Source organism: Callionymus lyra, chromosome 19 (assembly GCF_982586985.1).
Source record: "Callionymus lyra chromosome 19, fCalLyr1.hap1.1, whole genome shotgun sequence".
NCBI lineage: Eukaryota > Metazoa > Chordata > Actinopteri > Syngnathiformes > Callionymidae > Callionymus > Callionymus lyra.
In genome coordinates, this window is record NC_141836.1 from 20,762,739 (window position 1) to 20,777,517 (window position 14,779).

The 14,779-nt window shown below is 41.3% G+C and overlaps 2 protein-coding genes across 3 annotated transcripts; one reads left to right on the forward strand and one right to left on the reverse strand.

The window, feature by feature from the left end:
- Positions 1–924: 924 nt before the first annotated feature.
- On the forward strand, positions 925–7,532 carry wrap73 (WD repeat containing, antisense to TP73). Of its 2 annotated transcripts, none has more exons than XM_087782165.1 (13): positions 925–1,098; positions 1,460–1,538; positions 1,962–2,114; positions 2,842–2,958; positions 5,562–5,634; positions 5,884–5,987; positions 6,049–6,135; positions 6,424–6,558; positions 6,629–6,703; positions 6,758–6,845; positions 6,898–7,023; positions 7,078–7,269; positions 7,326–7,532. In XM_087782165.1, exons 2-13 carry the CDS (start codon positions 1,470–1,472, stop codon positions 7,430–7,432), a joined length of 1,326 nt encoding a protein of 441 aa, XP_087638291.1. In that variant the 5' UTR covers positions 925–1,098; positions 1,460–1,469; the 3' UTR covers positions 7,433–7,532. The 2 variants fall into 2 exon arrangements, with proteins under 2 accessions (XP_087638291.1, XP_087638292.1); XM_087782166.1 differs by lacking the exon at positions 925–1,098 and having other exon boundaries at positions 1,962–1,981; positions 2,043–2,114.
- tprg1l (tumor protein p63 regulated 1-like) lies at positions 7,479–14,756 on the reverse strand. The gene is made up of 6 exons (XM_087782172.1): positions 14,482–14,756; positions 14,324–14,415; positions 8,256–8,306; positions 8,070–8,195; positions 7,858–8,011; positions 7,479–7,804 (listed from the first exon to the last, which is right to left on the reverse strand). The coding sequence occupies exons 1-6, from the start codon at positions 14,689–14,691 to the stop codon at positions 7,610–7,612; spliced, it is 828 nt and encodes a 275-aa protein (XP_087638298.1). The 5' UTR covers positions 14,692–14,756; the 3' UTR covers positions 7,479–7,609.
- Between the last annotated feature and the right edge of the window lie 23 nt (positions 14,757–14,779).

Below are 14,779 nucleotides of genomic sequence, written 5' to 3' on the forward strand. Positions count from 1 at the left end.
CATTTCCAGGTTAATTTTCACCTGGACCGTCATTTCGAGTACTCTTCTCATTTCTCCACAAAATGAAAGTATTTCCTGACGAGGATTTAAAGGTCAATGAAACGGACATACCTTCTTATTATCCAAGTCCAGCAGTCCAGTTATTAAGGTACAGTGAGATCCAGACTGTTTATTGAGGAACATGCCAAAGAAAAGAGTCTCCATAAAAAATATTGAAACTGAAGAGCAACACGAAAGTTAAAAATAAATAAATAAATAAATCGACCCCAACGAGGCTTGGATAACAGACGCTGGAGATGATTGACTTTAAGTGCGAGATAAGAGGCAGATTTGCATGTTGTCAGGGCAAGTGAGCTCTCAGTTTGGAGGAGCCGGAGGAGGAGGCGGCAGGAGCAAGGGTGGCGCAGCGCGGTTTGGACGCACTGTAGCGGGAAACCTGTCACTCACGATCTGTCCGTCTGCGCCTCTGTCCGTCCATCACTTATTATGTGACTGTCGTATGCAGTGTTGCTCTGCTTTTACACTCACTCCGAGGCACCTTTAGTTTTAAATGAAATAACATTTTTTATTTTTCCATATTATATCAAAATCAATGTTGTAAAAAAATATATTTTTGGTAAATTGGAAGTTATGCTTGCTTTTTCTCAAACCTTTAAACCGTCAGTGATGTAATACAGTATACTATTAATACAGTATACGGGCCTTCCAGTTTTCCTCCAACTATAACAAAAAAACATTCTGTACCATGAACTGTCTCTGGGTATGAGTGTGCTCATGTTTGGGAGTTTGTAATATCGAATAAGAATAAACCGAAATAGTGTAGAAATTAAATGACAACACGAAAATACAACACACAGTTGAAACTTACATCCGTTTAACTACAATTCCCATGATGCAGCCGGCGGATTACGCTGATTGGACAGCTGTGCGGACGCCGTCATTTAGTTGTCTCTCGAACAGTCGTTCTGTTTGTCCACAGAAAAGCGTTTTAGTTTTGAATAAAAGCGGCGAATACAATGTTTCCAAACCAAATCCGAGCGCTGTAGTGTCTCGACAACAAATGGAGCCGAACTACTGTCTTTGGAGACGGTGACGAAGGTAGTAAACTACTTGCTAAGTTGCTACTAGCCTCAAGTGCTAACTTTTGTCTAAGCTGCTTAGTTTTTCGACAGTTTGTTTGCTAATACATCAATACGATAAACAATCTGAGATGTAGCGAATATTATTAATGATTAAACTGGTATTTTTATGTAGTTACGATGTTTACCTGTCACCTGTTGACGTTTGCCTTACACCGACACTTCAGTTACACACTTTTATTTTACCAAACGACTTTTCCCTGCATTAATGTTTATGTACATAAGAGTAGATATTAAAATATACCTCTTTAAAACACACACAACTATGTGAATCTTGAGCAATGAGTCCACGTAAATTTATGATGAGCTTCTTTCCTCAGAAGCAGCAAGATGAACTTCTCCGAATTCTTCAAAGTGACCAACCAACTTTGTAAACTCTCCCCAGATGGGAAATACTTGGTAAGAAATCTTTATTTTTTTCTAACATACAATGAGGCCTGAAATGTCGAAGCTTTCGGCTGTTGCTATCTTACTTTGTCACTTGCATGTGCATAAATACTGTTATTTACCTTTTACAGGTCTTCCACGGATCCTTAAGTCTAAAATATATTACATTTTAATTTCAATAGTCTTTAATGTGGACACGTGATGACTTGATGATTTTGATGTTGTTTTAAATGTTGTATTGTGTATAATATAATAAAGACGCACAATGGCAGGGACCGTCAGCCAGGACTCTCACAGCACAGTAGTCGCCGTTCTACTTAAACACGGTTAATATAGCAACTTTAGACACGAGCTAGAGCGTATTTTAAAGTTTAAAAAAAAAGAAGCAACCCCTGGAATTGTCACAGATTAATTGGTCCTCTGTGTCTTTCTCAGGCGACCTGTGTGCAGTACAGGTTGGTGGTGCGGGATCTGGACAGCCTGCAAATTGTTCATCTTTACACATGTCTGGACCAGATTTCTCACATGGAGTGGTCCTCTGACTCGCTGTTCATCCTCTGTGCCATGTTCAAGAGAGGACTAGTACAGGTATGTTTCATGTCCTCTCAAAGTCGCCAATATAACTTTACATAAATATGTTTGTTTAACAACCTTAATTAAAGCAACACATGCTGGAAAAATAAAGCATTTGACATGCTGTTTGATGAATAATTAAAAGATTCCAGATGCTCTTTTCACAATTATAAATCTGACAACACAGAATTCACACTTTGTTCATGTTTCTTTGCACTTTAATTTCAGTCTTGTTAATGACTGGTGATCTAAATGTTAACATATTTTAGTGGTGAGTCAATTTGACTTTTGGAGATTCGTTTTTATTTTTTCATATTATCCAGTTTCAGTGTTGTGCTGTTATTCATATAAAGAAAATATTTTTACTACTCAAAAGTTGAGATTTAATTTAAATCAAATTATGTAATGAATTCATTTCATCAATATATGCAGGCCTGGTCGACAAGGAATGAGTGTAAGTGGATTCTAACGTAGTCAGACTAAAAGACTAAAATAGCTTACTCGATTGCAATATTGGTCAAATAAATCGCAATTGGATATTTATCCCAAGCCGTTCAGCCGTAGTGATGTACCAAGTGTAGTCAGGTGTGTTACCTCTGAAGTGGGATCCATCTCCAGTCCTTCATGATTTCTGTCGCCAAAGTGTTTTCGCGGTTGAAATCTCTTGAAAGCGTGTGCTGATGGGAAGTAATCAGTGGTGGCTCCTGTGTTTATCCTTCTCCCTCTCTTCTCCTGGTTCGAGGTGTGGTCTCTTGAACAACCTGACTGGCACTGCAAGATTGATGAGGGCTCTATAGGACTGGTGGCTTCGCGATGGAGTCCAGATGGACGTCACATTCTCAACACCACTGAGTTCCATGTAAGTGTTAAGTTGGTACGTGCATTCATGCGCACTGAAACTATGCATACGCTTGTCTGGCTTCAACTGTTGCTGGCCTGCAAAGGAGGGGAACCTGAAAATAGCCAGACACCAGAGCCTTCCTTGAACACCCCCTCACTGCTGTGTTCTGACTGACTTCATAGCTCCTGTTAGCATCTTGTCATACAAGCGTCTTGACTCACTGCTCAACATTCATGCAATTGAATTATTTACTCCAACTATGGATCGGTGTAACATTTTAATTTATAATGTTGTAAGGGGGCCCCTCTTGAAGGACAGTGCTGATGCAGCGATTCCTATTAATTTATTTTAGAAGATCCAGACAAGGCATGAATGCCACAGACACTTGCACTCTCTGCACCCTGCCAACCAGACACAGTTGTGTTTGGCCTCCACACCTGTCAGATGATTCCTGGAGTCGGGTTCAAACCCAGCAGGGTGCCCCAGTCTTCGCTTTACTCTTTGGCAATGTGGAAATATCGCCTTGCTTCCCAGTTGACATTAAAATGATGGTGAGAAAAACACATTAGTGAGTTTTTTTCTGGCTTTTGCATTGTTTTAATCAAATTGACATTTGGCGAAAAATGGTTTTGCAGAACTACCCAGAGAAGGAAGTGGACACAAAAGTTTTATTAAGGGGTTGTTCACCCAAAGTTAAAGTAACTCCTTTTCTACTCATCCTCATGTCAACTAAGGGTTAGGATTACTTTTTTTAAGTAATCTGTGTCTTTTGGAAGTTACTGGCAGAAATGTGTGTTCATATGTTAGACGTTGGACTAAAAATCCAAATAACTCTGGACTTTAGAAGGACATTACAGACAGACATTAGACATTTTCCCGAAATAATAATTTATTTTAAGCTTGTTTGGAGCGAAAGAACCCAGGAATTCATTTCACGGATCCCCCCCAGTGAGATTGACTGAGACATTAAGAACTTCAGCTACAAACACACTTAAATATAGACTTTTTTTTTCGGATCAATATCTCATTACAGTTTTTAAGTGTTTTTCTTTGGACAAGGACTAAGTTAGGACCGAGCCACATTCGTGACCGACGTATAGACAAACATATCTGCCTGTAACTTCCAAACTACAGGGATTCAAATAATCCCAACCCTTAGTCGACATGAGGGTGAGTTGAATATGAGTGAAGTTTGAATTTTGGGTGAATATCCCTTTAAAGATGAACTTTATTTCAACCCTTCACAGGGTTTCATTAAGGCTGTGCCAGACGGTGGTTTGTGTTGGAGTTAGATTTCATCTCCGTCATAAACAGCCAGCTATAATAACTTGTTTAGAGACAGCTGCCTGTGGTGTGAACTCGGGCCTCTGTTTGTGGAACTGCTTAGCTGGCAGCGTTTCCTGCTATATCACAGTTTAGATCGTTTAATTTACAACTCTGTTTGCTTGTTGTTGAGATGCTGCTGGTACTCTTGCCGTGTTGAGACTTCATGCAGCTCAGATTTACATTCTAAGTGTTTAAATCAGGCTGTGACACAATTTGACCAGCAGTGAGGAGACGGACCGCATTTGAAGTATTTCATCCAAGGACAGCTCAGTAATGGTTTTTAGATTGTTGAGTATCGGATTAGATTCAGCGTTCATGGCCAGTCTCGCCGGAGCCTTGTAAACATTGTTTGGTATAAACTCCACTGGTCGAGATCGCACTCGTAAACAGCTGCCCGGGACAATGGTCCAGTACGTGTGGACTCGGAGGATCCGATTCCTTGGTAGAATCATGAGGCTGTAACAGGAGAATTGGGCTATATTGGGTTGCGATGGTTTCTATGTGGAATGCCTACAGTCTAATCTCCTGCTGACAGAAAGACCTACATGGCATTAGATGCACTTGCTCGTCGTGGCACAGCAGGAGCGGATGATGGACATTTTGATTCACTTTTACAGTCATAAAGTCTCTGCACTCACACTCTTATTTGTTTATGCTGCAACATGTGTTTGACATGTCATCACAGCCAAACTTCTGCTGCCACTGTGAGATCCATCCATGTCTGTGTTTTTAGCAAGGTTGTCTGTTGCCACGGTGACCCTGTCTGAGAGGGATGTCCAGGAAACATGAAGTGAGGTGTGTACTCAGTTCTGGCCAAACGGTACGACCAACATTTCAGCATAGTTGACCAGGTTCAGATGTCCGTGTGGACATGATGATGAAAAGCTTGTCCAACATAGCTGGGGTTCAAGTGTAACTTCCAGACCTCGTAGAGCTGAAAACATTTTTAGAATCGTGCAGCAGGTTTTTATTGATCCAAGTCGACGTTGTTAAATCCAACTTTAAACATCAACACTTGTGACACACTTGAAGCAGTTGTCTTTATTGGCGTCAATCTCCCAGCAGCAAGTGTCTGGAGCGAGCATTAGCACGCGAGGCCCGCGTGTCGCCTCCACTTGTGGTCACACACTTATCCTCCACACTTTTATGAGACGAGTTGCTCTGCTGCTGTTAATTTGTCACTCGTACCAACTTGTCTGCTGTTACATTTTGACCACATCTTCATTTAATGGTTTCTAACACGACTCAAATTGTCTTATAATCAACAACTGACAGCAGTTTTGTTTCTTTGACAGTTAAGAATCACCGTCTGGTCCCTCTGCACCAAAGCTGTGTCCTTCATCAAGTATCCTAAAGCTTGTCAGAAAGGTGAGCATCAGCATCTCTGATGACCACAGGAGTATGTGAGGACAACACCAGTGAGCTACATGCTGTTCTTTACCTTGTGACAGCTGTCGGTGCAGGCGCGTGCTCTTCATAACAGGCCTGTCAGCGGCTCTGAAGAATGATTGTCTGGCTTTTTAAATGCATTTCTCAAAGTCGTGCTGACGAATGTCTACACAAATGTCAAGTATGATGCTGGGTTTGACCATGGTTGAAGTATTTGCTCTCCTCCAGGTGTTGATTTCAGCAGAGACGGCAGCTACTTGGCCTTGGCCGAACGTCGCGACTGTAAAGACTTCGTCAGCATATTTGTCTGCGACGGCTGGCATCTGCTGCGGGTGAGACCAGGCCTCACTGTCGCAATGAAACCTTTTAAAATAATCTTTTTTCCTCGTGCAGCATTTTGAAACAGAAACGCAGGATCTGTCTGGGCTGGAATGGTCTCCTAATGGTTGTGTTCTGGCGGTCTGGGACAGCTGCCTGGAGGTGAGACTCGGACGACGGCCTTATTTACCAAGTGTTGGGCAAAGTTTGCTGTAACGCAGTACAAGAGTAATTATTACTCTATAAAATGTTGTACATCATTTAATAAAATTGCTACTAAGATCTAGAATTGACCAATTTTCAAAGTGAGTTAACAACCTTGTTGATGTTTGGTCTGATCGTAATTTAAAGCCATAATTAAAGGGCATCAAGCTCATCTTTGAACTGTCAGATTCTTTGAGGAGCTGGTAGCAGTAATGGAGTGCATTAGCTTTTGAACTTGTTCTCCAGTACAAAGTTCTGCTGTACTCTCTGGACGGCCGGCTGTTGTCCACCTTTATTGCCTACGAGTGGTCACTGGGGATTAAGTCGGTCACATGGAGCCCCAGCAGTCAGTTCCTGGCCCTCGGCAGCTACGACGAGAAGGTTCTATCAACTGTTCAACTCAAACAGGAATCATTTGCTGCGTCGCTCAAGGTCATGTCACTCATTGCAGGTCCGCATCTTGAATCACATCACTTGGCAGAAGGTGGCCCAGTTGGATCATCCCAGCAGCATCAACCACTGCAAGGTTAGTGACTGAACGTCTTTCAAAGACGACACTTTTCTCATCTCTCGCTTTCAGACGGTCTACAAGGAACTGGTGACACAAGCGTCCGTCAACAAGGATCTTCCTCTGCACGTCACCAGCCTCGTCAACCCTCAGTCCAAATGTGAGTCCCTTCACTGCCCGACACACTCGATCCTCACTCTGCTCTCCTGCAGATGAAGTCTGCACACAACCGGTCCTCATCTCCACCATCAAGCCGGACACTGACCGAGCTAATCCCAAGATTGGAATTTCTTCTATGGCTTTCAGCTCCGACAGTCACTTCCTGGCCACCAGAAATGGTAGAGAAGTCGTCCTGCAACATGACCTGTGATGATGAGTGTTTCCATGAGCAGACAACATGCCCACAGCTGTGTGGGTGTGGGACATGAACAGGATGAACCTGCGAGCAGTACTGGACCACACTTCCAACGTGCGCTGCTTCCAGTGGGATCCTCGGCGCCCCCGTCTGGCCATCAGCACAGGAGACTCCAGGCTGCACCTGTGGTCTCCTGCAGGCTGCGTGTCAGTGGGAGTTCCTCATGAAGGTAAGGAACCAGCAGCTCCAGCACTTGAGACACAGGATTAAACAACATGTCTGCAGGAAAACTACAGGTCCAGTCGCTGGTGTGGCACTGCAGTGGAGCGTCTCTGGTGCTGCTGGGGAAGGAGCAGCTGTGCTTGTGCTACGTGGACTCGGAGCACCAGTAGAGAAGTCAGTGTACATAAATTTGTGATATTGAATAAAGTATTTTTTCTTAGTCACGGTGATTTATTAGCAGCTCACAGCACAACTTCAACTCATGCTCCATAAAACATTTATATACAAAAATAACCTCACAACTTGTTCACACCGTCCACCAGGGGGCGTGCAGTTTACCTCAGTCCTTAAAACCCAATCTTGCCTCGAGTCATTGAGTAGCCAAGCTTGGCCTCGTTGTTGATGAAGGACATGATGCCCAGGTAGGTCTCTATGAGCAGAGGCTTCTCCAGGATCAAGACTCCGTTGGCTCGGCCAGGAATGGGCTGGTCCTTGTGAGCCCTCTTCACCGCCTGCACCAGCTGGGCCTGGAAGTTCTCCATCTGTCCGAGCACAGGAGTCAGGAGCAGCGACGCCGGAGTGGACGTTCACTCACCTGGCACAGAGACGCCACCTTCTCGTCCGCACAGGCCATGGGATGCTGTGTGAAGGTGCAGTAGGGCATGTCGGTGGACCAGGGGTTCCAACGGTTCAAGAATGAAGCTCTGGGCTTCTTGTCCCACTGCACTCTGACGCCGGAACCCTCCCTCCTACAAGACAAACGTCTGGTCTGTGACCGGATGTGTTCTGTGTAAGATCTTGACTCACTTGTTCAGAGACTTGGGCGGGAACTCAAACTCTCCCACTGAGATGGTGTCCACAGCGTTGAGACAGATCCGGACCACCTGCTGACACACCAGGTTGATGAAGTCATACTTGCAGACCAGCAGAGACCTGGACACACAGACGAGGGTCACACGGAGCTGCCCACGGTCGCCACGAGGAACCACTCACCGCTCTGTGATCAGCACCAGTCGCTCCTTCTCATTGTTCCAGTGGTCCACTCTGCAAGACCAGCAATTAATGGCTAATTCCAATTACACCTTCAAACGTTTGACGCCTCACTACACTGAATGGCGGCCTCTGGCGGACATCTCACAGTACTACAAAAGGAAAATTCGTTAAAATATTTCTTCGAAGAAAAAGACGTTTAAAAAAGTGACTTTTAAATCTCCAAGGATCCAGCAAACATTTTCAGTGAGGTACAAAAATGTGTTTCCTGTATGTTCGTATTTTTGTCCCCTTAATTCTCAATGCTTAGGATGATCTACTAATAAGTAAGTAAGTAAGTAATATTTATTTATATAGCGCTTTTCGAGACCAGGGTCACAAAGCGCTTTAACAATCAAAACAATACTCAAAACAGTACATACTTCAAAGATCAAGACAACACCGAGAACAACAAGTTCGAGAAATTCAAGGAAAAGCCTGAACAAATAGAAACGTCTTAAGATGTTTCTTAAAGGAGTCAGTAGATCCATCAAGCGCAAAGAGAGAGGAAGATTGTTCCAAAGCTTAGGAGCAACAGCCTGAAAAGATTTCTCTCCTCTGGTCCTGAGCCGTGTGCGTGGAACCATAAGTAGATTCTGATCCACAGACCTCAGAGACCGAGCTGGGGTGTAAGGCTGGATCAGATCAATAAGTCAATGGTTTGCACATTTTTTTTGGTCTCATCTCTTTTTCATTTAGAAAACTAAAAATTATATTCGTGAAACGTTCACCGCTAACATCTATGGCGGATTTGAGACGTTCTCAAAATCAAAAACAAATTACTCTAGCAAGTCACATGACAGCCAGTAGATGGCAGTGTTACATGCACTGACGAGCCAACACAAGGTCCAGTTGACACCGTTCTACAGAGCCCTAACCTATTTTTATATTTGTATTAATTAAAACAAATGAATGGCCAAGGATTCGTTTTGAATGTATCTACTTAAATCCCATCACTAACTGCACTTGCTCATCCGTGGCTTCTTTATTTAGTAAAGACATCTTTGGTTTGACAATGTGTGTAATTTTGTTTTATTTTATTGCATATTATTTTATTTCATTATTTTTATTTACTAATCATGTGTAGCACTGGCAATAAGGTGAGAATGCCTGTTACACTGCATTATGCATACATACATTGATTTAATTGAGGTCTGTGGATCAGAATCTACTGATGGTTCCACGCACACGGCTCAGGACCAGAGGAGAGAAATCTTTTCAGGCTGTTGCTCCAAAGCTTTGGAACGATCTTCTTCTCTCTTTGCGCTTGATGGATCTACTGACTCCTTTAAGAAACATCTTAAGGTGTTTTTATTTGTTCAGGCTTTTCCTTGATTTTCTGGAACTCCTGTTGTGTTATCAGTTTTATCTTGATCTTTAAAGTATATACTTTATTGAGTATTGTTTTGATTAAGCGCTTTGTGACCCTGGTCTAGAAAAACGCTATACAAATAAAAATTACCTACTTACTTATGAATACAGTGGTATAGAAAGTTTGGGCACCCCTGTACATTTTCATGATTTTCCTTTATAAATCATTGGTTGTTTGGATAAAAAAAATCCAGTTAAATATATCTTATAGGAGACAAACACAGTGATATTTGAGAATTGAAATAAAGTTTATATGATTTACAGAAAGTGTGCAAGAATTATTTAAACAAAATTAAGCATGTGCATAAATTTAGGCACCCTTATATCTTATTGATTTTAATACCTTTAGCACTAATTTTTGGAACTCAAAGTCTGTTTGGTAACCTCAGTGACCCTTGACCTCCATACACAGGTGAGTCCAATCATGAGAAAGGGTATTTAAGGAGGCCAATTGTAAGCGTTTCTCCTCTTTGCATCTTCCCTGAAGAGTGGCAACATGGGAGCCTCAAAACAACTCTCAAATGACCTGAAAACAATGATTGTTCAACATCATGGTTTAGGGCAGGGGTCGGGAACCTATGGCTCGCGAGCCAGGTGTGGCTCTTTTGATGATTGCATCTGGCTCGCAGATTTCGGCTTTTCAGATAAAACATAAAATATTATCACTTGTTTCAGGGGTGGACAATACGTCGATCGCGATCGACGAAGCTGTTGCGAGTAGATCGCGTGATTTAATAAAATATGATATAAGAAAATAGTAAAGAGAGCTCTGATTGGCTGCTGTGCATATTAATCAAATGGTTATTGCGCCGATTGGTTTAACATTTGATTGACATGCACAGCAGCCAATCAGAGCTCCCGCCTCTTCCACTGAACGCACGGAAAAGATCATATGTATCGAGAATAAAAAGAGCAAAACGTGCGACAGTCATTTTACGCAATTCAGAAAAACGATTTAGAATTATAAGCTTGTTTTTTTTAAATAATATATCGAACAAAATAATGCGCGTTTGATCGCTTCAGGTCTTCTCTACGAGAGTCACAGAAACATGACGTCAGGTCCATCAAAGTTAAGCTGCAGGTTTCAATGAAAGCGCAACAAATGCTGGTTTTCCTTTTGTGATCGTGTCCTTAAAACACACTTGTATTAATACACCATCACATGATGACTATTTGTAAATTACCTTTATCTCACGAATGTAATAAGAATACGCAGAAACACAAACACGTTAAACAGGTGCAGGTGAGACACACATTCTAATGACGTCAGAGACGATCAGACAAAGCGATGATGATGTGAAGTTACTGATGAACAGTTTTATTCTCGTTAAACTTCATCTGAAATTTAATTAATCCACTTGTGTGATTCATATCAGACATGTTTAAAATTAACAAATATAAACTGTTAGTTTGAATTCATGTTTTCATTTGTTTTTGTTTTTTCATGATCACAGAAATGGAGAAATTTTAGTCTTGTGCTTCATTTAAATATGATCGACATATTGAAATGGAGGCATGGAAAGGGATGAACCCGTCTGAATTCTTTGTTGATTTTGATGAACAAAGGAAAAGGGCTTGAATTCGTGTCAAGCACAGATTCTTACATCTGAATATTATTTATAGGTCTCTCACTGAAATAAATTTCCAAATATTTTGCTTTCATGGCTCTCTTAGTCAAAAAGGTTCCCGACCCCTGGTTTAGGGGAAGAATATAGAAAGCTATCTCAGAGATTTAAGCTCTCAGTTTCAACTGTGAGGAACATTTTGAGGAAATGGAAGACCACATGCACAGTTCTAGTTAAGGCCCGGAGTGGCAGACCAAGGAAAATCTCAGATAAACAGAGGCGCAGGATGGTGAGAAGAGTCACAGTCAACCCACAGACCAGCTCCAAAGACCTGCAACATCAACTTGCTGCAGATGATGTCACTGTGCATCGTTCAACTATTCAGCGCACTTTACACAAGGAGATGCTTTATGGAAGAGTAATGCGGAGAAAGCCTTTTCTCTGCACACGCCACAAACGAGGTCGCTTGAGGTAAGAACATTTGGACAAGCCAGCTTCATTTTGGAATAAGGTGCCTTGGACTGATGAAACTAAAATAGAGTTATTTGGGCATAACCAGGGGCGTTATTCATGGCGGAAAAAGAACACAGCATTCCAAGAAAAGAACTTGCTGCCTACAGTAAAATTTGGTGGTGGTTCCATTATGCTGTGTGGCCAGTGCAGTGACGGGGAATCTTGTTAAAGTTGAGGGGCGCATGGATTCCTCTCAATATCAGCAGATTCTGGAGAACAATGTCCAGGAATCAGTAACAAAGTTGAAGTTGCGCCGGGGCTGGATCTTTCAACAAGACAATGATCCTAAACACTGCTCAAGATCTACTAAGGCGTTCATGCAGAGGAACAAGTACAACGTTTTGTAATGGCCATCTCAGTCCCTAGACCTGAATATTATTGAACATTTATGGTGGGATTTAAAGGGGGCGGTCCATGCTCGGAAACCATCAAACCTGACTGAACTGGGGAGGATCTGTAAAGAAGAATGGTCCAAAATACCTTCCACCAGAATCCAGACCCTAATTGGAAGCTATAGGAAGCATTTAGAGGCTGTTATTTCTGAAGGAGGAGGATGCACAAAATATTGAGTAATTTTTCTTTTGTGATGACTAAATTTATGCACATGCCTAATTTTGTTTTAATAATTCTTGCAAAATCTGTAATAATAATATTACTATAAATAATATAATAATATAATATAATATAATATAAATAATAATCTGTAAATCATATAAACTTTATTTCACTTCTCAAATATCACTGTGTTTGTCTCCTATAAGATATATTTAAATGGATTTTTGTTTCCAAACAACCAATGATTTATAAAGGAAAATCATGAAAATGTACAAATGTGCCCAAACTGTTTCATACCACTGTAAATAAACGATTTTTTTTTTAAATGTATACTGTAAATAAGAAGTTATTTATTTGGATATTTATTGACAAAAGTGACAAAAAAACATACACTAGACTGTATAAAATGTTTGTTGATAAACTACTTAAGTCAAAATCTGCAAAACAACCTCCAATGAAAACATTATGTATTTCTGTAGTTCAAAGAACGTTATGCACATGACGATACAAACACAGCGACACCTGGTGGCGGGTTTGCCCAACTACAACAATCAATAGTATTTTCATAAAGAAACCAACTTGCACATTAATGATGTAACAAAACTTTAACGTAGTTTTTCTTCTTATCGTTTCCAAATGACCTTAACCTTAAAGTTATACAAATGAAAAACAAGATCAATGGCTGATTAATTAGGTGACGTCGAGTACATTTTTTAATCTTATATCTTTAAATTTAAATTCCCTCAGAGACTGTGAACATTGCTAATGTTGTTTATAAATACAACTTGTCTTGACATTAGCTACCACAGAAGAGTTTCATTTATTTTATCATTTTTTTGATCATTTTCTTACTTATTTGCCATGTTTTCCTTGTATGTAAATAAAATGTACTACTGCTCATGTGTGGAATTAATTAAAAGTAACATTTACCATAGTTTTTTTTTGTGTGTAAAACTGTATTTCTAATTAGTATAGTACGACAAAATAAGGGATTTATTAAAATAAAAAGTTTAAATACATATTAGAATTGTTTTCAAAAGTAATCATACAAAAAACAAACAATTGAATGAGCTACTTAAAAATATAGAGCGATTTCTCACAAAACAACCAAATGTACTGCAGCAAACTAAAACTACCACCTGGGGTCGCTCATCTGTCTCATAACTATGACGTTTATGAGTCATAGCTTTAGTACCATCATCCCAGGATCACCAAGCACTTGATAACGTCACTACTGTTCTCTCAGGTGTGCAGTGGACAGTGGTTTGACACGCTTCAGGGTTTGCCATGTTTTAATGTCATCTTTTTTTCTTAAACGTAAAGTGTAAAAACAAACACCAACAGGGATTTAAAACATGTCACATGACCTATGTTTGAAGTCACTGTTGGTTCCTTTGACACTGTATGGTTTTTAAATAAAGATTTTCAATGGAAAAAAAGACAGATCCTGGATCATCCCAGAGAATCTTTGAGAGGCTCATGTGCAGACACTGATGTACTGACAGTAACGTGCACATTAAAACCGTGTATAAGATTACTACTACTACAACTACTACTACATTAGTACTACTACATTAAAAATCATGGACTTCTATCTGCAGTCTTATTGTGAAACAGAAGGTGTGATGATCGTGTCCTCGTCTTAAAGGAACACTCTGGTCCATAACCGCTGAAACACTCAACAAACCCTCACATTTCAACTGAGAGTTCATTGACAAAAAAGATCCTGTGAACTATGAACTATTTGTGCAAACAAACACAAAAAAAAAAGCTTAGCATTACATCATCTTTAATGTTGGCATTTCCCAAATAGCCCATCAATAGATATGTTAATGTTAAACTAAACAGTGGAAGAAGGAACATCTTCACTGACATGACAGTTGGTTTAATGAAAACAATCTTGAGATCATGGATTATAACCTGGACATGTAAACACTTGCACAACTGCTATATATGTATTTACTGACGTGATGTTGTACCGGAAATGAAGGTTGAGAGAGTAAATAAATAAATAAATAAATGACTCACTCCGCCAGCAGCCACACGCTCAGAACCTCGCCGTCCTCTGAGGGCAGCGCCACCGTGCGGATGTCGCTGACCGCCTGCTCAATGTTTCCTGGCTGGAAGACGTCAACGTCACAACACGCTCGCGGCCATTAAATCAACAAATGTCAACGTTGACTCACGCGGAACACGAAGTAGTCCCTCACTTTGGCCTGCATGGTGGGGTTGTGGACGTGGAACGGCGTCAGGGTCTGCAGCGGCGGGCAGCATGACGCGGCGTGTCCGAGAGCCCCGAGGTCCGGGGGGGTTATAGCGACGTCCTCGCCGTCGGCGGGATGCAAGACCGCCGCCCCAGGACTGCCCGGGTCCACGGAGTCGTTGAGCTGCAGCATGGCTCTCCAGTAAAGTCACTGTGCAGGCGTGGATGGAGACATCGCAGAGGGAGCGGTGTGTTGTGATTGTGGAAAGTAGTTCCGCTAC

Coding starts and splice junctions, on each gene's coding strand:
- wrap73 (XM_087782165.1), top strand. CDS start 1,470: ATGAACTTCTCCGAATTCTTCAAAGTGACCAACCAACTTTGTAAACTC. Junction 6,136..6,423: donor TCTGGGACAGCTGCCTGGAG/GTGAGACTCGGA, acceptor CTTGTTCTCCAG/TACAAAGTTCTGCTGTACTC. Junction 6,559..6,628: donor TCGGCAGCTACGACGAGAAG/GTTCTATCAACT, acceptor CACTCATTGCAG/GTCCGCATCTTGAATCACAT.
- tprg1l (XM_087782172.1), bottom strand. CDS start 14,691: ATGCTGCAGCTCAACGACTCCGTGGACCCGGGCAGTCCTGGGGCGGCG. Junction 8,196..8,255: donor CTGGTGCTGATCACAGAGCG/GTGAGTGGTTCC, acceptor CTGTGTGTCCAG/GTCTCTGCTGGTCTGCAAGT. Junction 8,012..8,069: donor CCGCCCAAGTCTCTGAACAA/GTGAGTCAAGAT, acceptor TTTGTCTTGTAG/GAGGGAGGGTTCCGGCGTCA.